Below are 22,210 nucleotides of genomic sequence, written 5' to 3' on the forward strand. Positions count from 1 at the left end.
TGACTGAGGTATCACCGGTGGAAGGGCTGTCATAAGCGCCTCCATGCGGTGTAGCAGCGGTGCCAGTGCTGCTGCAATTGGCTCGGTGACCGGTTCAACTCTCGGTGCCGGAGTCGGTGCCGGAGGAGTCTGGAACCGTAGCATCGCCTTGTCGATGGCCTCCTGGACCAGCCGATCCAGTTCTGCCCGGAGACCAGGGGTAACAAGACCCGGCTCGATGGGAGAGGGAGGCTGAGGCTGAGCCGGAGGGACCACCGTCACCGGTGGGATCACGGCTCCCAAACCCTGAGGGGGTGAGGGTTGCCTCGGTGCCTGCGAAACAGTAGTGGACGGTGCCACTTCTGATCGAGACTTTTTTGGCGGTGGCTCGGTCGGTGCTGAGGTCGATGACGTCGATTCCTCGACAGGCCGAGACTTATGACGTCGATGGCGATGTTTTTCTTTCCGATCCCCTCGAGCATCAGGGGAAGGAATGGGAGTCGATGGCCGCGAAGTCATCGATGGCGGACGGTCACCGAAGGGTTGTCGATGATGATGAGACCTCGACGTTGCCGGTTCCGATGACGTCGATGCAATCAATGGCGTTGGGGTACGAGCTTGGAAGATGAGCCCCATCTTCTCCATTCTGGCCTTGCGACCCTTTGGTGTCATTAGGGCACATTTGGTGCAAGTCAGAACATCATGCTCGCTGCCTAAACACAAAACACAGACTCTATGAGGGTCTGTGATTGACATAGTTCGGGTACAGTCCGGACACCGACGGAACCCCGACGCCATGGCAAAAGGCCAAAAAATTTAGCCGCGGGACTGTCAAGTGCCAACGGGCCTCAAGGGCCAAACTACGGCAAAAACTTACCGAAGTTCCGCGGACCGAAAATTTGTCGAAGGGAGACCCCTGAGGGGCAAATTTTCCTTCAGAATTAAATATTCGAAATTCCTGTCAGGAACGTGGTTAAGAGCTCTTCTACCGCGTGGCTACTGCTGCGCGGAAAAAAGAAGACTGAAGGGAGACCCCTGCTGGCTGCAGGGTTAGTGCCGTGCTGGGCATGCCCAGTAGGGGCCAGTCAAAGTTCCTGAAACTTTGACAGAAGTTTTCCGTGGTTGGGCTCCATCCTCGATGTCACCCATTTGTGAGGACAACCATCCTGCTTGTCCTGTGAGAATAAAAAGAATCCTCTTTGTTAGAGAGATTGTGAGAAGAGGAGTTCCTTTTTCATGTCTGATGGTCATAATTTTTTGGTCTGAAATCATTTTTTGGATTTATAAGATTAGCAAGGTAAGAATTCCTATAGATCCAGCTGTACTGCTGTTGAGTTATAACTTATCAAACTATTTTTCTGATGTTATCAGACACCCTATTCTGATTGCTTTGCATTCAAACTTATCATCCAAACCTTCTCTATCATTATGGTTCCAAAATTTATGGCATATTTATGCTATCAAACAGTTAAACTTCTCAGGTTAGAAATTCTTATCCTGATGTTTCTAAGATTTGGAAGCCTATGTATTAACATTTTTTGAATTGTATTACTAAAATGCGAACGAAAAAATGTATTGTGCATATAAATTAAAATGCTTGTTGTACTGGATACAGGAAAAGTGGGATATTTTAGAGGTTCTGATACCTATTATTGGCACAACCAAAACTTTTTGTTACATAGCTGATTCTATGGTGAAGCTTCAAGCAACATTTCTTCTATTTTTTTTTAACCTTCCTTTGTGTTAGTAAGCACGTTCTAGTTACTATCCTGCCAGTTGATAATTACTCTATTGTAGAAATGTTAGCAGACCTGTGCCTTTTGTTTACAACAAATTCAGAGAAAGCATAAGATGTTGAAAACTAAAAAGATAGGAAAATATCTGCCATTTCTTTATTGTTTAGAACAATATGCTAAGCAATTTAATATTCTGTTAATTGGGATCTCCAAAAACATCTAGTAAGAACTTCATGCATTCTCTGCCATCAGGCTAACCTTTGAATTACAGCATTGTTTTAGCAATAGGGCTGCTCTCCCCTTAACATATAACCCTAAAATATTCCACTATTGTCTGTGGTTATTTTATGATGCTCCTTTGGAACTGGTTATCTGATCATCTTTATGTAAGGGTTTATTTTACTGTGTGTATATGTATAAGCATTTTTTTAATGTTATTCTATTGTTTTATTATGTACACTGATAATGGCTTAAGAAACATACACTGCTTTAGACTTTTGCAACGCTGGGGAAGTGGTCTATAAATAAATAAATATTTGTCCTAATGCTCATCATTAGGTTTAAGTTTCAAATTTCTCTGACAGTTCAGTTTTCAATTCTCATTTCTGGGGGCTTTAATTCTAGCTATATAGATTAAAATCTCCATCTACTCAGGTAATTAAATTCAAGAAAGCATAGGATATACATTACACAGAGGATCTCTAGTTTGAAAGAAATGAGGAGAAAGCTAGAGAACAACTAGGCTCTATGGCTATGTACCAGGTATAAAAACTGGGCAGAGTGGATGCCAAGCATATAGAAACATAGAAAATGACAACAAAAAAAGACTATTAAATTGCTTGGAATATTGTACTATGCAATAAAGACATGGCAGACATTTTCCTATCTTTCTAGTTTTCATGTGCAATACTGTTGTTACTCTGCCTGTAAAGCATATAACTAAAAATAAATGATAGAAAATTTGAGTTAATGAATGCCTAGTGAATTAATTTAAGTTTTCATGAACTCGCTGAGCGGCGAGTAAAATTAGGAGAGGAATGAGATGTTGAGAACATAAGGATGTTGATTCACAACTGACAAACGGGCCGATACAGTAAAGGTCCCGGGAGAGCGGGCGACTGCCCGCTCTCCCGGCGCGTGCACAAGCCACTCTCCTGTGCGCATGATTCACTAAATTAATTTATTTAAATTAGGGCCCACAGCAAAAAGAGGCGCTAGGGACACTAGCGCGTCCCTAGCGCCTCTTTTTGGACAGGAGTGGCGGCTGTCAGTGGGTTTGACAGCCGACGCTCAATTTTGCCAGCGTCTGTTCTCGAGCCCCCTGACAGCCACGGGTTTGGAAACTGGACGCTGGCAAAATTGAGCGTCCGGTTTTCAACCCGCGAGCCGCAGGCCCATTTAAATTTTTTTTTTTTTTTTTAATCTTTGGGGGCCTCTGACTTAATATCGCCATGATATTAAGTCGGAGGGTGCACGGAAAAGCAGTTTTTACTGCTTTTCTGTGCACTTCCCCGGTGCCGGCAGAAATTAACGCCTATCTTTGGGTAGGCGCTAATTTCTTAAAGTAAAACGTGCAGCTTGACTGCACATTTTACTTACTGTATCGCGCAGGAATACCTAATAGGGCCATCAACATGCATTTGCATGTTGCGGGCGCTATTAGGTTCGGGGGGGGAGGGAGTTGGACGCGCGTCAAAAACGCGCGTCCAATCGCTCCGTCGGAGCACACTGCACTGTATCAGCCTGAAACTAATGGAAAAGGTTAGGAATGTAGAAAAGAATGCAGTGTACAGAAAGAACACAGAAGGGAAAAATGAGAAAGCAGGAGATAGTGGTGGCATTTTTTGGGGGGAACACACAAAGGCAAATGCATACATCAAAGCAGCAAGGTTTCGTCAAATTTTTCCCACTATGTGTTATTGTTCATGTTCCTAACAACATACAAGAGGTAAATATGCTTATACCAATTTAAAGAATTTATACATACATTTTATTATGTATTGCATTATGATTTTATTAGCTATTGTTCATGTCAGCACATCCTTGAGGCCCATGTGCACAGTCTTGTGTATGATGCAATGCACGCCTCATTTGGCATTTTTAAAATGTAACATTTTAGGGTGCATTAATTAGCTAGCTTCATCCTGTCAACTGTATTATCTTTATAATTTTTAAATAATTTTTTTTAAAGATACCTCCCCCTCTCCCCCAACAAAATATGTTTCCAAAACCCTTAATTAACCCTCTTTACAATCTCTTGCCCCTGCCTGTCTCTGATCCTTAAATGTCTCTGATCCTTCCCATTACTCCCCCTCTTACCCACATAACAGTTCTGATGCTATATGTCCAATAATGCAGATTGGGTAAACACTTCCACCATTGCATGAAATTAAATGGGGTTAATACAGAAAAAGTGTAGAGGTGAGAGATTAGAATGGACCAATGCTACCTTTTTCATCCGTTGGAAAGCTTATAATATACCCCAGCACATCTACAAATTTTGGATTATTAAAAGGTGATCCACTAACACAATGACGACAGAATTCTGTTTAACCAAAGAAATGCAATTTAAAGCAGTACATACATGAATGAATCCAGTATATTTTTTATCTATTTCCACCAGCTGTTGGTCAGCTTTGTTCCGCATAGAGGGCTCTGGGTCCGTTCCCATTGCAATTAAGTATGGCACACACTAAGAAAAAAATAAAAATAAATAGGTTGATATTTAAAAAGGTTTGCCCGGGTAACTTTTCAAATTACCTGGACAAATCCTGAGTTTTAAATTTTCCACCCTGCCTAGTAAATAAATTTTAGCTGGGTAAGTCAATAATAGACTAAAACAACTGGATAAAAGGAGGTAGTTTCTGGGGAATTCCAGGGGGCGTGGTTTTATTTAAAAAGTATATGGCTAACTTTCAACAGAAAAACTTATGTCCTAAATTAAGCTGAACAACAAGTAAAATCAATCCAGCAGCCAAACTGTGTCTGATCCCCACACTCCTACCCTCCAAGAAATGTTTACCAAAGTAGCACTGCTGACTGATGTTGACCAACGCCCCCATCCCCTACCTTTAAAATAGGTATTGGAAAATCCAGACCCCCCCCCTCTCACCCTCAAAACGTATCTCCACTGAAGAGCAGGAGAAAGGGTGGATTCATACCTCTTCCAATTTTGCTAAATATTCAGTGTCAATAACACTGAAAGCTATAGGCACTTAAGTACTAATTTAACATAACTGTGACTGATGAAACACATGATTAGTCCATTCATTAAATGCTGCAAGCACTACTTTTGTAAACATTTCTTTGGAGGATTAGAGAAGACCGCTCGGCAGATATTGGTAAATATTTCTTTGGTGAGCGGGAGGGGAGCTGCTAGGCAGAGCTACTTTAGTAAATATTTTTTGAAGGGTGGGGAAGAGGAGCCACTGGGCAGCACTAATTTGATCAACATTTCTTGGGTGATTAAGGGGTGCGGGGACTGACTGTTGCTAGGCCTGCTAGAATTTTGTTTTCAATATTCAGTATGCTGGTGGGCAGCAAAGTTATCCAGATAACTTTATCGAAGTATATTCATTAGCACTTTTAGCTGGATTATCATCTCTGCATATTCACCTAAAGTTGTCTGGATAGCTTCTCCATTGGCAGGCTTACTGAATATTAACAAGAAAGTAAATGCAAGTCAGCTTCACAGAAAGGTAATTAGTTGTGTGTAAAATATACATATATATTCAGAGGGATAGCCATGTTAGTCTGGTACAGCAACTATGACATGAGGCAGGTGGCACCTTATAGACTAAACAATTTATTGAGGCATGAGCTTTCGAGAACAGAGTCCACTTCATCAGATGCATGAAGTGAAGTACAGAGGTTGTTTAAAATATATGGGGATTGGGAGGGAGGGGGGGAGGAGGAGGGAAATACAGAACAAAGACAAGGCATTGAATAGGTAGGCAGGGTGTGGAAATAAAGTGATAATAGCATTATAATCCAGACTACTGACAACTGAGGAACGTGTGAAACGACGGAATGATCTGAGAACAGTTAAGTTCAAAGATAGTTGTGTGCCTTGAAGTCATTGTCTCTGTTCAGACCTAGGGTGATAGTGTTAAGTTTTTTGATGAATTCCAATTCAACAGTTTCATGCTGGAATGTTCCTTTGAATTTCTTTTTTAGAAGTATGGCAAATTTAAGGTCAGATCGAGAATGTCCTGGAAGGTTGAAACATTCACCTTCTGGTTTCTGAATGTTGTCATTTCCAATGTCACCAACAACCCTCACAAAGATGGATTACTAGCCAACAGGATGCCAGGATCCCAGATGCCACCACAGCTGATCTGGCCAACAAACTGTGCCATTTTGTCCTCACGCACAACTACTTCAGATCTGAAAAGGACTTGCAACCATGGCACTACCACGAGAACCCGCATGACTCCATAATATGATAACATTTTCATGGCTGATTTAGAACGTTTCTTCAACTTCTATATCAAGAAGTCGCTCCTCTACCTCAAGTACATTGATGACATCTTCATCATATGGACCCATGGACTTGAAGCACTTAAAAGAATTCCATCAAGAACTGAACAAACTCCACCCCACCATCAACCTGAGCCTGGAATAATCCACACAGCAAGTCCACTTTTTGGACACCACTGTCCAGCTACATAAGGGACACATACTACCTTGTTTTATTGTAACTGCAACCCTTAACTTTCACTTGTATATTGTTACTATTACTACTACCTTTTTAATTTATGTTATTTATTGTTATTTATGACCTCTTGTTACCTTTTCACTTGTTAATTGTAAACCGACATGATGCGATACCCATCGCGAATGCCGGTATAGAAAAACTTAAAATAAATAAATAAATAAATAAATAAATAATCACATTATACTGGAAACACACCAATTGCCACACATACCTACATGCCTCCAGCCACCCCCCCCCCCCCCAGTACATTGCCTTCAGTCAAACATTACAGTACAATCACATCTGTTTTGACCCCTCGGAGAGGGACTCCCATCTGGAGAAATTATATCGGACATTTTTGGAATTACAATACCCACCCAATGAGGTAAGAAAATAGATCAACAGAACCAGACAAATATCCAGGAACACTTTAATACAGGATCATCTCAAAAACAGAAAATAACAAAAACACCTCTGTTCGTTGCCTATAGCTCCCATCCTGGACAATATAATCACCTTCTCACAGGCTGAGTGGCAAGTCTATCCTGGCCTACTGACAACCCCCCCCAACCTCAAACATATTTTCACCAGCAACCACAAATCATACAACAATGACAACTCAGGAATCAGACCTGACAGAAATCCAGATGCCAACTCTGTCCACATATTAACCCAGGCAATATCATCACAGGATCCAACAACATTAACTACAAAATCCAGAGCTCATTCATCTACTCTTCTTCCAATGTAATGTATGTCATCACCTGCCAGCAATGTCATTCCTCGGTCTACATAGGACAAACAGGTCAATCCCTAAGGAAAAGAATAAATGGACATAAATCTGACAATAGAAATGGCAACATTCAGTAGGTGAGTATGTCAACCTCCCAGGACATTCTCTATCTGACCATAAAGTTGGCATACTTCTGCAAAGGAACTTCAAAGGAACACGCCAGCATGAAACTGATGAATTAGAACTCATCACGAAACTTAATGCCATCACTCTAGATCTAAACAGACACAACTGCTTCATGGCACACTACAATTATCAATGAACTTAACCATTCTCAGTTCATTCTGTCTTTTCACACTTACCTCAGTTGTCAGTAGTCTGGACAATAATGCTATTATTACTTTGTTTCCACACCCTGCCTGTATATTCAATGCCTTCTCTTTGTTCTGTATCTCACCCCCATATATTCTACCTACCTCTGCTCTTTACTTCATGCATCTGACGAAGTGAACTCTGTCCTTGAAAGCTTAGGCCTCAATAAATTGGTTTTACATCATATATATATATATATTCACACATACACATAGATATATATATATATGTGTGTGTGTGTGTCTGTTAGGGACAAAATGAGGATTCAGAAAATGTGAAAAGTCACTGAAAAATCCAATGGATACTATTTACATTGACCAAATTCCTCAGATTACTTGCAACGTATTTTTATAGACATATTTCAACAGAAACCGATTAAAAAAATCACATGAAAAATAGTTATACGTGGTAGTCATGGCATTTAATGATACAACAATGACATCAGGTATACATTTAGGGGTAGATTTTTAAAAACGGCGCGTTCGCGTACTTTTGTTCGCGCTCCAGGCGCAAACAAAAGTACGCTGGATTTTAGTAGATACGTGCGTAGCCGCGTGTATCTGCTAAAATCCAGGATCGGCGCGCGCAAGGCTGCCGATTTTGGGCAGCCGGCGCGCGCCGAGCCGCGCAGCCTGCCTCCGTTCCCTCCGAGGCCGCTCCAAAATCGGAGCGGCCTCGGAGGGAACTCTCTTTCGCCCTCCCCTTACTTCCCCTCCCTTCCTCTACCTAACCCACCCCCCCGGCCCTATCTAAACCCCCCCCCCTACCTTTGTCCGGGGATTTACGCCTCCCGGAGGGAGAAGTAAATCCCCGCGCGCCAGCGGGCTGCTGGCGCGCCGAGACGCAACCCGGGGGCAGTTCCGGAGGGCGCGGCCACGCCCCCGGGCCGAAACCACGCCCCGGGCCCGCCCCCAAAATGCCACGTCCCGCCCCCAAAATGCCGCGTCGGTCGGCCCCGCCCCGACACGCCCCCGACAAAAAACCCCGGGACTTACGCGAGTCCCGGGGCTCTGCGCGCGCCGGCAGGCCTATGGAAAATAGGTGCGCCGGCGCGCAAGGCCCTGCTCGCGTAAATCCGGGCTGATTTACGCGAGCAGGGCTTTTAAAATCCGCCCCTTAGATTAGAAGCTCTGAGAACAGGAAAATACCAAAGGTATCTGAATGTAAACTGCTTTGAAGTTGCAAACCAGTCTCAAAAAAGGCAAAGAATAAAATAAAAGCTGGTCAAAAATGGTATAGTTATTTTTTTTATTTTATCTATATTAAACTTTTCAGGCATTTTAGATGCCTTGTTTGCTCACATAACAGACAGATACTTTGCTGATATGTATTACATTAGGAATAGGCAAAAAGTCTGATTTGCATTTAGTAAGATATTGTACAGGTATGTCAGAGGAGAGGAGTAGCCTAGTGGTTAGAGCAGCAGGCTTTGAACCAGGAGACCAGGGTTCAAGTTCCGCTACCACTCCTTGTGACCTTGGGGAAGCCACTTTACCCTCCATTGCCTCAGGTACAAACTTACAGGTCGATACTCTAAGGCCGCGGTAGAAAGAGTGCGGCAGTGCCTGGCGCACCCTCGTTCCCCACACGCACAGTTCTCTTCACCTACTGCTCGATACTCTCTTCTAATTGCATGCAAATGCATGCCGTGTCTGCGAAGTGTTAGGGAAGCGTTAGGCCCGCGCAACCCATTTTACTGTATAGAGCGCCTATACAGTAACCTGGGTGCTCGGGCCTAACGCTTCACGGCCACGCTGGTATCTGTCATTTCAAATGTCATTTGAAATGACAGATACCAGGAAGTCGTGATTGCCGTCCCCTCTCCCCTCCTCCCGAAGCAAAAAAAAAGTGAAAAAAAAAGTTGCGAGAGAGAGAGGGGAGAGGACGGCAATCCTGCGCTTGGCGACTTACTTTTGCAGCCCTCCTCCTCCGGACATTGTGGCTTCCCCCGTGCCAGTTCCCCTTCCCCTCCTCCCGAAGCAGGGCGCGAAAAGCGCGAAGCGACTTACTTTTGCAGCCCCCTCCGGACATCGGACGACCTCTCCTGCCTCCAGCTGCTCGCGAAGATGGACGCCTGCACGGCCGCTGAAGATGTGACATCACGACGTTTGGCGTCACGGCATGTGACGTCACGTCTTCAGCGGCCGTGCAGGTGTCCATCTTCGCGAGCAGCTGGAGGCAGGAGAGGTCGTCCGATGTCCGGAAGGGGCTGCAAAAAGTAAGTCGCTTCGCCGCTTTACACTGCCAGTCCCTTCTTCCCTCCTCCCGGAGCAAGGCTGCTTTTCGCGCCCTGCTTCGGGAGGAGGGGAGGGGGAACTGGCACGGGGGAAGCCACGATGTCCGGAGGAGGGGGGCTGCAAAAGTAAGTCGCAGAGCGTAGGATTGCCGTCCTCTCCCCTCTCGCTCGCAACTTTTTTTTCGTTTTTTTTCTTCGGGAGGAGGGGGGAGGACTGGAGCTGCCCCGGAGGCCAGCATCCATGGACGTGGCCAGGGCAAGTGAGAGGGGGCTGGGGGAAAGCTTGCCGCCTACCCTTACCCTGCCTCTAACGCAGGGGTAGGGGTAGGCGGTAAGTTAGCAGGTTAAACGCGGGGCAAAATGGCAGCGATAGTCGGGGCGCGCGTTACAGTATCGGAGGGGAATAGCTAATTCCTTCATTATACAGCTAATTCGTTCATTTACATATCATATACATGCTGCGTGCGGAAAGGGTTATGCGTCTGTTTTAGGAAGCGCTAAGGACGCGTGAAACTGGAGACTGTATCGCTGGATCGCCTTACGCGTCCGAATTGTGCGCTCCCAGCACGTTACAGACGGGAAATCTTCAACCGCACGTTACAGTATCGACCTGTTAGATTGTAAGCCCTCAGAGGATAGGGAAATACCTACACAGTACCTGAATGTAAACCGCTTTGAAGTGCTGAAAAAAGCGTGAAAAGCAGAATATAAAAAAAAATCTAAAAAAGAAAAATCCAAATATCTGAATATTTCAGAAATATTTGCAACAGGCCTTGCATATAGAACTGTACATATAGAAGTTAATTTTTAAAGCCATTTCTATGGGTAAAAGGAGAAATATATTATCATCTGATAATTTCCTTTCCTTGAATCCAGGTATACCAGTCCAGACAAATGGATTTATTTCTCTCCCCAGCAGATGGAGGCAGAGAACTCAGCTTTTCTATGACATTATCACTAATAATTATGGTGATGCAGTCTAGGCAAAAAAGTCAGAATTCTTATTACAAAGCAAGGAAGACAAAGAACTATTCATAATTTTTTAAAATAAAAAATAATATATAACTCACTCTAGAAGGATCCTTGAAGAAAGAATATCTCCCTAATCCTCCCTAGAACAAAACATGTGAACAAAAAAGGCAGAAATAGAAAGACACGAGAACCTTAATCCTCCTCAATGAAGGTTAGGATTATATCTGCAAAAAAGGAACCTCTCCAAAAAACAGAGAGGCCTAAACTTCTCGGGTGAGTTCTGGACTGATGTAGCAGGATTCAAGGAAAGGAAATTATTTTTTTAATTTAAAAAATGTATAGCCTGTATACTCCAACATTCGCAGCAGGTTACAACACTACGTACATAATAATAAAAACAAACAAATCAAGCATTAACAAATAAAATACATACTGTAAAGTGAAATAAACATCAAAATTAAAAGACTGCATTTTTCATGGGCATGTTCAGGAAGAGAAAAAAAAAACTTCAGGAACTTAAAAAAAAAAAAAAAAAAAAAAAAAAAAAGAGGAACCTTGAAACACCAGTTGGAAAAGATAGATTTCTAGATGCTTTTTAAACAATTTTTGACAAGAAATTAAATGGAGTTACTCCAGTAGTGAATTCCACAAACAAGGGTCTGCAATTATCAGGTAAGAGTACATTTCTCCTTCCTTATCATCCTGCTACACCAGTCCAAACATGTGGAAAGTACCCAAGCCCCAATTAAAATGGGAGGGCCGCCTCAAGAATGTTAGCTGCAAAGGCTTCTTCTTCCCTGGCATGAATATTCAAACTTTGTGCTTTATAACTGAAAGTAAGGAAAACCAAGTGGCTGCCTTATTCGTGTCCTCTGGGGCCAGGGCTGACGACTCTGCCCAAGAAGCTAGATCACTCGTACACTGGGCTCAAAGGCCCTCTGGAACTTGAAGACCTTTTGTCACATACACTGCCAAATTTCACTCTGTAATCCACTGAATAAGTCTCCTTCAAATCTGTCTCACCTTTGCACTACCTTCAAACAATATAAATAGTTTATCTGATTTCTGGAACAGATTAATGCTTTCGAGATACCTCTGAAGGTCTCAACTGACATCCAAAAACCAGAGAGATATATCCTTACCAATGTAGACAAATAAAACTGTCTGATTTACATGGAAAGAAGCACCTTAGACAAGGAGGAAAGAAACAGACACAGAAATACTGAATTAGAGGAAAAGTACAATTCAGATATATGCCTAGCTGAGCAAATGGATACCAGAAAGAAAGATCTTTCAGCACAGCCTAAGTGAGAGTCTTGAAAGGCGAGGCCATTAAACCTTTATAGGTTAGGTTAATATTCCACTGAAGAACCAGAGATGAAAAGGGAGGAAGAGCCTGCTTTACTCCCTGAAGGAAATGAGACACATCCAAACTGGAAACTATGGACAATCCTTAGATTGTCCCTTTATAACATGCGATTGCTGCTACTTGAACCTTAAGAGCATGTAAGACCTTTGTACAACTCTTTTTGGAGAAAAGTGAAGATGTTAGAAATATCTGACCATCAAGGAGCCACCAATCTCTCCTTGCAGTGCCCCACAGACAGGCAACAAAACCTGACATATGCCAGAGGAACAGAAACTTTAAGCATCTTCAACAGAGTAGAAATTACAGTGGAGGAATAGACCTTAATTCACAAGTTTGATCTCTCAAGGGCCACGCCGTACAAGCAAAATGGAGCCATGAAAACTGGACCCTGATTTAAGAGAAGCCTAGTCTTGAGAAACTGAATTGGGAATTCCATTTGAAATCTTAAAATATCTGCATACTAAAGTCTTCTCGGCAAATGCAGAGCTACTGGAACTACCAGGAAACTCTGATACTTTATCCTCCTCAAGGTCCTCAAGGCCAGGAAGGAAAGACTTCTAAGCAGCTTTCTCTTGAGCCACTGTTAGATTATGTCTGAAAAACTGGAAAGACTTGATATTCTTGTGAGACAACATTAGTTCCATATAAGGTGTACCCCACTGATCCACTATTTGATAAAAGGCTTCCAAAGCTGAGTTTGCAATCTCTGTGGTACTGTATGTTTGTGATGAGAAAATCTGCTTGGATGATTTCTAGTCTCGCTTTCAGAGCTGTAGATATATGAAGATGATTCTGGTCCACCCATTGAAAAAGACAACTTACCTCATTGATACTCCCTGGCTTCAGGTACTTCCCTGTCTGATCATATATGCCACTGCCATGGCATTGTCTGAGAGGATCCAAACTGCATTTTTTTTCTATCAACGGATAGCAGAGAAGCAACACTATCCTGGTGGCTCTGGTTTTTAATCTGTTGATGGACACTGAACTCTCCTCTTACAACCAGGGTTCCTGAGAAATCTAAACCTGGTAGTGAGTTCTCCATTCTGTTAAGCCTGCATCTGTTGTGAGGAGTATGCATGAAGGGGATACCAGATCCATTCCCAACCTTAAATTCAGCGGGGATGCCCACTACATGAGGCTCTAGCTCACTAACTTCAGAAGAGAAAGGTGAATTTCGTAGTCCTGAGATTGAGGAGATCAATGAAAAAGAAGGGAAAACTATAGAGGAAACATGGGGCTCTAGGCCATGAAACTAATTCCAAAGTGGCTGCCATGGATCCCAGGAACTACAGATAATCCCAAACCCTGGAAGCCTCTTGAGCAAGAAAACTTCACCTGTCCTACGATCTTGATCACTCTTTTCTTGAGTCAGACAAATCCAGCTGGCTCTGCTATCAAAAAGAGCCCCTCGATATAGCAAAATTACTTACCTTGTAATAGGTGTTATCCCAGGACAGCAGGATGTAGTCCTCACATATGGGTGATGTCACTGACGGAGCCCAATTACGGGAAAACTTTCTGTCAAAGTTTCTAGAAACTTTTGACTGGCACTGTAAGGCCACTGAGCATGCCATGATATTCTCTGCTACAGGGGTCTCACTCTAGTCTCGTAGGTAGCAATAAGCTTTAGCAAAAAATAAAATAATAATAAAACGTATCGGACTCAACTCCACGGGGTGGCGGTTGGGTTTCGTGAGGACTACATCCTATTGTCCTGGGATAACACCTATTACAAGGTAAGCAATTTTGCTTTATCCCAGGACAAGCAGGATGCTAGTCCTCACATATGGGTGATTAGCAAGCTAGAGGCTGAGTCAATTTGTATTGAGGTAACAGTGAAGTATTGTTGTTGAAATGAGTCAGCCGAAGATCACAGCAGGTTGGATGTAGAAGAAGTTGGGATTAAACTGGAAACAAGTTCTTTTAAGACAGATTGTCCATAGGCTGAATCTTGTCGTCCTTGTTTGTCCAAACAGTAATGAGCTGCAAAGGTGTGAAGAGAACTCCATGTTGCTGCTTTACATGTGTCAAGGATTGGCACTGAACGATAGTGTGCTATTGAGGTTGACATTGCTCTTACATGTGCCTTTTTACTCGCCCTTGGAGAGGAAGGCCTGCTTTTTCATAGCAAAACTGTATGCAATCTGCTAACCAGTTGGATAGAGTATGTTTACCCACTGCTTTACCCGGTTTGTTTGTATCATAAGATACAAAAAGTTAATTGGATTTCCTGTGGACTGCAGTGCGGTTTAAGTAAAAAGCTAACGCACGCTTACAGTCCAAGGTATGTAAGGCTCGTTCCCCTTGGTGAGAATGAGGCCTTGGAAAGAATGTTGGTAAGTCTATGGATTGGTTCAAGTGGAATTCCGTAACTACCTTGGGGAGGAATTTTGGTTGTGTTCGGAGAACCACTTTGTCATGTAGGAACTGTGTATAGGGTGAGTACGTGACAAGTGCTTGTAACTCACTAATCCTTCTAAGTTGATGTAATAGCTATGAGGAAGATAGTCTTCCATGTGAGAAATTTAAGATCACGGGAATTTATGGGTTCGAAAGGAGAACGCATGAGTCTTGTTAATACCAGATTCAGGTCCCATTCTGTGACTGGAGGCCAAATTGGTGGTTTAAGGTGAGTTAAACCTCTCATAAACCTGCTGACAAGAGGTTGTGTGGAGATTGGTGCATCTCCCATCTTGTTATGGTAAGCTGAGATTGCACTTGAGTGTACTCTTATAAATGAAGTCTGGAGGCCAGATTCTGAGAGATGGTATAAGTAATTTAAAAGAGAAGTAGTGGGGCAAGTGAAAGGATCAATATTGTTTTGCCTGCACCACAAAGTAAACCTTTTCCATTTGGAAGAATAGTTTTTTCGTGTGGAAGGTTTACGTGAGACTATAAGCACTTGAGAGACGTGGGTGGAAAGATTGAGTGGTTGTAAAATCAAGCTTTCAACATCCATGCTGTCAGGGATAGGGATTGAAGGTTGGGATGGCACAACCGACCCTGATCCTGAGTTATGAGAGTGGGAGCTACACCCAGGCGAATGGGATCCCTGATCGAGAGGTCTAGAAGTGTGGGAAACCATACTTGCCGAGGCCAATATGGGGCTATGAGTATCATGGACCCCTTGTCCTGTTGTAGCTTCACAAGAGTTTTGGTTATGAGCGGTATTGGAGGATACGCGTATAGAAGGCCTGAGTTTCAAGGGCGAGCAAAGGCGTCCTTGGCTGGCTGGTTTTTCTGTTTGTGTAGAGAACAGAATTTGTCCACTTTGTGCTTCAGATGTGACGCAAAGAAGTCTATTATTGGTTGTCCCCAACACTGAAATATCCTGGTCGCTACTGAGGGATCCAGGGACCATTCGTGTGGTTGGAACTGACGACTGAGTCGATCTGCCACTACGTTGTGAATGCCTGCCAGATAAGTGGCTCGGAGAAACATTGAGTGGTTCAGGGCCCAGCCCCAAATCTGTGCAGCTTCTTGACAAAGGAGATACGAGCCTGTACCTTCGTTTGCTGATGTACCACATGGCAACTGTGTTGTCCGTTTGGATGAGAACAGTCTTGTGTGAAAGGCAGTCCTTGAACGCTGCAGTGCATAACGTATAGCTCATAGCTCTAGGAAATTGATTTAAAACGTTGCTTCGAGCTTTGTCCAAGTACCTTGGGTTTGGAGATTGTTTATGTGAGCTCCCCAACCCAAGGTGGATGCATCTGTAGTTAACGTTATCTGTGGGACTGGTTGTTGGAAGGGTAGGCCCTTGTGCAAATTGTCCTTGTTCACCCACCAAAGTAGAGAGGAATGTAACTGGTGGGTTACTTGAATTGGAGAATGCAGCGGTTGAATGGATTGAATCCATTGAGATCTTAAAGTCCATTGAGTTACCCTCATGGCTAGCCTTGCCATAGGAGTGACATGAACTGTGGAGACCATGTGGCCTAGTAAGGTTAGAAACTGATGAGCTGTTGCTTGTTTCTTTGAGTAAATCAAGTTTGCCAACAGGGACATTGTTTCTGCTTGATCCTCGGGTAGAAAGGCCTTTGCAAGGTTGGTGTCCAATTCTGCTCCTATGAAGTGAAGCAGGCGAGATGGAGTAAGATGGGACTTTTGATAATTGATGAGAAAGCCCATGGAGTGAAGTACAGTAATTGTGCGACTGAGAGAAGCCAGAGCTCCTTGATGAGATTGATTTCTGATGAGCCAGTCGTCTAGATATAGAAACACATGGACACCTTGCTTGTGCAAGTGTGCTGCTATTACTGTCAGAAATTTAGTGAACACTCTGGGAGCAGAGGCAAGTCCGAATGGCAGTACTCTTTATTGGAAATGCTGTTGACCCACCATGAAGCGCAGATACTTGCGATGAGGGGGAAATATTGGAATGTGGGCGTAAGCGTCTTGTAGATCCAGAGAACAAAGCCAATCTCCGGTTTGAAGAAGTGGAAGCATGGTGCCTAGAGAAACCATCCTGAACTTTTCTTTCTTTAGAAATTTGTTGAGATTTCTGAGGTCTAGGATGGGACGAAGGCCTCCGGTTTTCTTTGGTATGAGGAAATAATGGGAATAGAATCCTCTGCCTCTCTGAGGTCGGGGTACCGGCTCTACTGCCCTGGCTTTCAGAAGGGTGGATAATTCTACTTGTAACTGAATCATGTGATTTTCACTGAGATGAAGCTGACTTGGTGGAAAATCTGTGGGAATTGAGAGGAAATTGAGTTGGTATCCTCGAGATATTATTGATAGGACCCATTGGTCTGATGTTATTGGTATCCAATTGTTGTAAAATTTGGATATCCAGCCTCCCACTGCAAGCTCTGGCTGAGGATTTGAGAAAAGGCTGAGTTCTCTGGAAGTGGTTTCAAAAAACAGCAGCAGGTCCTGTCTGTGGAGCAGGTTGGGGCCTAGCTGCTCTCTGTTGTCTTGGTTGCGGCCTTTGTTGTGTTCTAGAAGGCCGGGGTCGAGATGCAGGAGGGTAATATCTCCGGTGCCGGTAATAAGGTCTTCTGGTATCCTTCCGTTGAGGCCAACGCCCTGTGTGCATAGGGGGATCCTGTGGAAGGGAAGAAAGCTGTCTCAGTGTTTCCGTGTGTTCTTTTAGCTGAGACACAGCATCTTGGACCTTGGATCCGAAAAGGTTGTCTCCCAGACAGGGGAGATCTACTAGTTTTTCCTGAACTTCAGGCGTAAGGTCTGAGGCCTTAAGCCATGCCCATCTCCTGGCGCTGATACCTGATGCAGCTACCCTTGAAGCTGTTTCAAATCCGTCATAGGCCGCACGGACTTCATGTTTACCGGCCTCCAGGCCCTTGTGGATGATGGCCTGGGCTGCTTCCTGATACTGAGTTGGGAGAGATGGGACAAATTCCTGAATTTGTTTCCATAAATTTCTCTGGTATTGGGTCATGTAGAGCTGATAGGAAGAAATTCTAGAGTTCAACATGGCCCCTTGATATAGTTTACGACCCAGGGAATCCAAAAAACGATGTTCTTTGCCTGGGGGATTTGATGAATGGGTTCTTATTCTTTTTGATTGTTTTTGAGCTGATTTCACCATTACTGAGTGGTGGGGAAGCTGTGACTTATTTATTTATTTAATGCTTTTTTATACCGACATTCATGATGTAGATCATATCATATCGGTTTACAGGAAACAAAGTATCGTAACATTAACAACCAGAAGGATCAAAAAAGTTACAGTAAAACAGGGATATGTAACTGGGAAGAAGGAAATGCAGAGGGAGACAGATAACTCATAACAAATACAACTATAGAGATGGAAGGTGTTTGGTAGGCCTAAGACTGGACTGTGACATGGCTAATGCTTGTGTTGATTAGGGGAATGCTTGTTTGAACAACCATATCTTAAGTTTCTTTTTTTTTTTTTAAAGTCAACAGACAAGGTTCCTGTCTGAGATCCGGGGGAATGGCATTCCAGATCGTAGGTCCAGCTGTCGAGAAGGCTCGTTCTGATATCCAGGAGTAGATTGTACTAGGTATGTACTATCCATTCTCTTGACGGCTGCTGGAACGGAGCAGGGATGTTCCCAGAGGCGATGTTGTAATTCTAAGAGAACATCGTGCACTGGTATGGCTACAACCTGTTTTGGATGGTCTACATACTGGAGTACCTCCAAAGTTTGGTGTCTGGTGTCCTGCTCTGTTAACAGGTTGAAAGGAATGGAATCCGCCATCTCCTGAACAAAAATAGTGAAAGTAAAATCTTCTGGTGGAGATTTCTTTCGGGGATCTGGTGGTGATTGGCTCAGACATAAAATCCTCAGATGAGGTTTCCGAGTTAGTGTCACTCCAAGTGTCATATGCTTGGGAGTGTTGTGGAGGTGGAGAAGTCTTATGGAGAGGAGGGATACCAGAAGGTCCTGGAAGTGGATCCTCAGGGGATGAATCTTCAGGGTTCTCCTCCCTTGGATTAGAGGGAAGGGAGTCCAGCAGATCCTGATACCTTTCTATGATTATCTGGTGGAGTGCTGACTCTGGGTGTCCTGGATCCCCAGGAGGGAGTGGCACCGTTGGTGAAGGCTTCGGCATCGAAAAAGTAAATAATGTAAAAAAAGCAAACAGAATGTTGGGAATTATTAGAAAGGGAATGGTGAATAAAACGGAAAATGTCATAATGCCTCTGTATCGCTCCATGGTGAGACCGCACCTTGAATATTGTGTACAATTCTGGTCACCGCATCTCAAAAAAGATATAATTGCGATGGAGAAGGTACAGAGAAGGGCTACCAAAATGATAAGGGGAATGGAACAACTCCCCTATGAGGAAAGACTAAAGAGGTTAGGACTTTTCAGCTTGGAGAAGAGACGACTGACGGGGGATATCATAGAGGTGTTTAAAATCATGAGAGGTCTAGAACGGGTAGATGTGAATCGGTTATTTACTCTTTCGGATAGTAGAAAGACTAGGGGGCACTCCATGAAGTTAGCATGGGGCACATTTAAAACTAATCGGAGAAAGTTCTTTTTTACTCAACGTACAATTAGACTCTGGAATTTGTTGCCAGAGGAAGTGGTTAGTGCAGTTAGTATAGCTGTGTTTAAGAAAGGATTGGATAAGTTCTTGGAGGAGAAGTCCATTACCTGCTATTAAGTTCACCTAGAGAATAGCCACTGCCATTAGCAATGGTAACATGGAATAGACTTAGTTTTTGGGTACTTGCCAGGTTCTTGTGGCCTGGATTGGCCACTATTGGAAGCAGGATGCTGGGCTTGATGGACCCTTGGTCTGACCCAGTATGGCATTTTCTTATGTTCTTATGTTCTTAATGTCTTCGATGAAGTCTTCGAAGTTACAGTCTTTGTTTTGTGTTTTCCGTGCATTGGTGCAGTCATGAAGATTGTCATCGGTGCCGGAACCGATGGAGTCATCGGCATCGGCCTGACATCTGGTAAGACTGAAGGCACCGAAGTTTGTATCTATACTGGCATCGAGGTCGTCAGTGGAATCGACGGTGGCACTGGCATCGGGGTTGTCCCTGGCATCGAGACAAGTCCCGGCATTGGTGATGTCACCGGAATCGATGACGTCACCGGCATCGGCGGTATCGCCGGCATCGGCACGGTCGCCAGAATTTGTTCTTTTAAGGCTTGCATTACTGCTTATTTGATTAGCAGTGTCAAGTCCTGTGGCACCGGTGGAATGGTTGGCGCAGATGGAAAAGTAGCCGATACCTCTTGTGAAGGCTGTACGGGTTCCGTCGATGCAGGCCCTGACTGTGGCAGTATTTCGTTATGTTTTTGCCACTTTGCAGTCGGTTCTCCCTGGGAGGGAGGTAACGGTGACGTCTGTGCATGGCGGTGTCAATGCTTATGTTTAGGCTGCGATTCGGTTACAGACCTTATCGATACCGTCAACGGTGTGGGTGATGTCCTATCTCCTGATCCGTCTGGGCGACGTTTCTTCAGCAGGACTTTTTTAGTGGCTCCTGCTGGGGAAGATTTCATCGACGTCGAAGGGGAAGGAAGAAGTTGGAGGTGAAAAAGGTGCTCCATTTTTTCTTGTCGAAGCTTCCTTCCTTTAGGAGTCATTTCTGCACACTTTGGGCAGGAGGAAATGTCATGTTTGTCTCCTAAACAGACCACACATTCAAGGTGCGGGTCTGTGATAGACATGGTCCGATTGCAAATCGGACATTTTTTAAACCCCGAAGCCATATTACTATCGACAGCCGTCGATGAAAGCGGGGAAATTTCTCTGAGAAGAAAAAAGCGTTTTTACTTACTGTAAAAACAATGGAAATGTCACCGGTCGGTGAACGAAGTGAGAGTGAGATCCCTTATGGGAGAAATTTCTTGAAAAGAATGACTTTTTCAGTCAAAAATTGTGAGTAAACTCACGGGCTCCTATCTCCGCGATGCTTACAGCAGCGTGGAAAAACGAAGACTAGAGTGAGACCCCTGTGGCAGAGAATATCATGGCATGCTGGGCATGCTCAGTGGCCTCACAGTGCCAGTCAAAAGTTTCTAGAAACTTTGACAGAAAGTTTTCCCGCAATAGGGCTCTGTCAGTGACTTCACCCATATGTGAGGACTAGCATCCTGCTTGTCCTGGGATAATTCAGGGACTAGGAAGGGGAGAGCTTGCTCTTGGCAAAGTTGATCACTCAGGCTAAACTTTCTATAACCTGTTGAACACTGAGAAGTCCTCCTAAAGAGAGACTTGGCTCTGATTAAGCAATCGTCAGATCGCATGAACAATAATTCTTTCCATTCACAAGAAAGCTGCTACTACTACAACCATCACCTTGCAGATGGTCCTTGGAGCTGTGTTCCAAATTGTTCCCTGCCTCTTTGTGCTACAACTAAGAACAGACCTCATCTTCAGGGAGCTTTTGTGGCTTTATTTCTCTAAGTCCTTCCCAAAGAATAGCTTTCTTGTGAAAAGAAGTATGCTGAGACAAAATTTGGAGCATGTATCCACTACCAATGAAACAATCACAACAGCTTGCAAACCACCACAAAAGAGACTATGGACCTAGAAGAATAAGGTCATACAGAGCATTTGCAAGGAAGATAGTACCTGACTCCACTTCCTGTTTATTTGGGATCTGTTGCACCCAATACAAGTGTGCTCTAGCAATGTAACCACGGCTAAGGCTGTTGAAGGCAAACATGTTTTAATATTTTTTTTTAAAATACATCCTTGGGATCCTTAAGGCTTTGTCTCCCTCTTCAAGAATAGTTGTCTTATGGTAACTGCTGAGTCTAGAACTTTGAATCATGGCATTTGAAAGAGGCAGTGAGTAGCATCTGAAGGTAAAGGGTAGAGCTTGATTAGTGTTTTTATATCCTTTATTCCCATTCTGATAGAAGCATTCCTTCTATTTCTGAATGCAAAGGAAAGGCTTTTGAAGACTTACTATAGCATCTTAGAAAATAATCTCCTCATCCTTAAAATTAGGCATCTGAAAGAAAGTGACAACTTGAGATATCAGAGAGGTGATTTTATCCTTAAAATACAAACAGAGAACTGAGTCCTCTTCACCCTCTAGTGACAGTTCCCTTTCCTCCTTGGATTCAGAACTGCTCCAGTCCGAAAATCTATGGGCACCCTGCAGACAGACAGACCCTCTGCTGTTCAGGCATAACCTGACTCATTTGATCACTAAATGACTCGAAGCTGCCTGGCCCATGACCAAGTCTAAGGCGACAGAATTTAGAGTCCCCCACCCCCCTGCAAGAAACTGAAAAAGAAAATTCATAAATTAGAAGGGCAGAAGTCTTGGATAAATTAAGCACTGGAATCTTCACCAGAGTTAACACTGAGGAGGTCCCCCCAGTGCATTAGAAATTGGCATGGGAGAAAACTCTGGCGAGAACACACCCTGGGAAGATTTCAAAATGGTGGATGTTCCCGCTGAAAGGCCACCTTCAGAGTCACAGCTTCAAAAACCTCCAAAGGGCCCTAAAGTGCTGAGCAGGTAAAGGGCCCTGAAAAGTCCACTGTTTTCATGCCAACCACCCCGTGGGCCTCAGAAACCTCTTTGGAAGAGTCTCTGCTTGCTCATGAAGCTGGCAACAGCGCTTCTGCACCGGCTCCCACAGTGCATACACCTCCAATCAAGGTCTGCAGATATGCAGTACAGTATGGTACACT

General features: G+C 43.8%; 1 protein-coding gene across 4 annotated transcripts in view; it reads right to left on the reverse strand.

Annotated features, from left to right (window-relative positions):
* NIPBL (NIPBL cohesin loading factor) overlaps positions 1–22,210 on the reverse strand; it is a 1,214,062-nt gene that overhangs the window by 105,333 nt on the left and 1,086,519 nt on the right. For all 4 annotated transcript variants that reach the window (XM_029578690.1, XM_029578673.1, XM_029578682.1 and 1 more), the window contains one exon: positions 4,300–4,407. In XM_029578690.1, coding sequence (XP_029434550.1) covers positions 4,300–4,407 — 108 coding nt within the window. The remainder of the gene's footprint in view (positions 1–4,299; positions 4,408–22,210) is intronic.

The sequence above is a fragment of the Rhinatrema bivittatum genome, chromosome 1 (genome assembly GCF_901001135.1).
Source record: "Rhinatrema bivittatum chromosome 1, aRhiBiv1.1, whole genome shotgun sequence".
NCBI lineage: Eukaryota > Metazoa > Chordata > Amphibia > Gymnophiona > Rhinatrematidae > Rhinatrema > Rhinatrema bivittatum.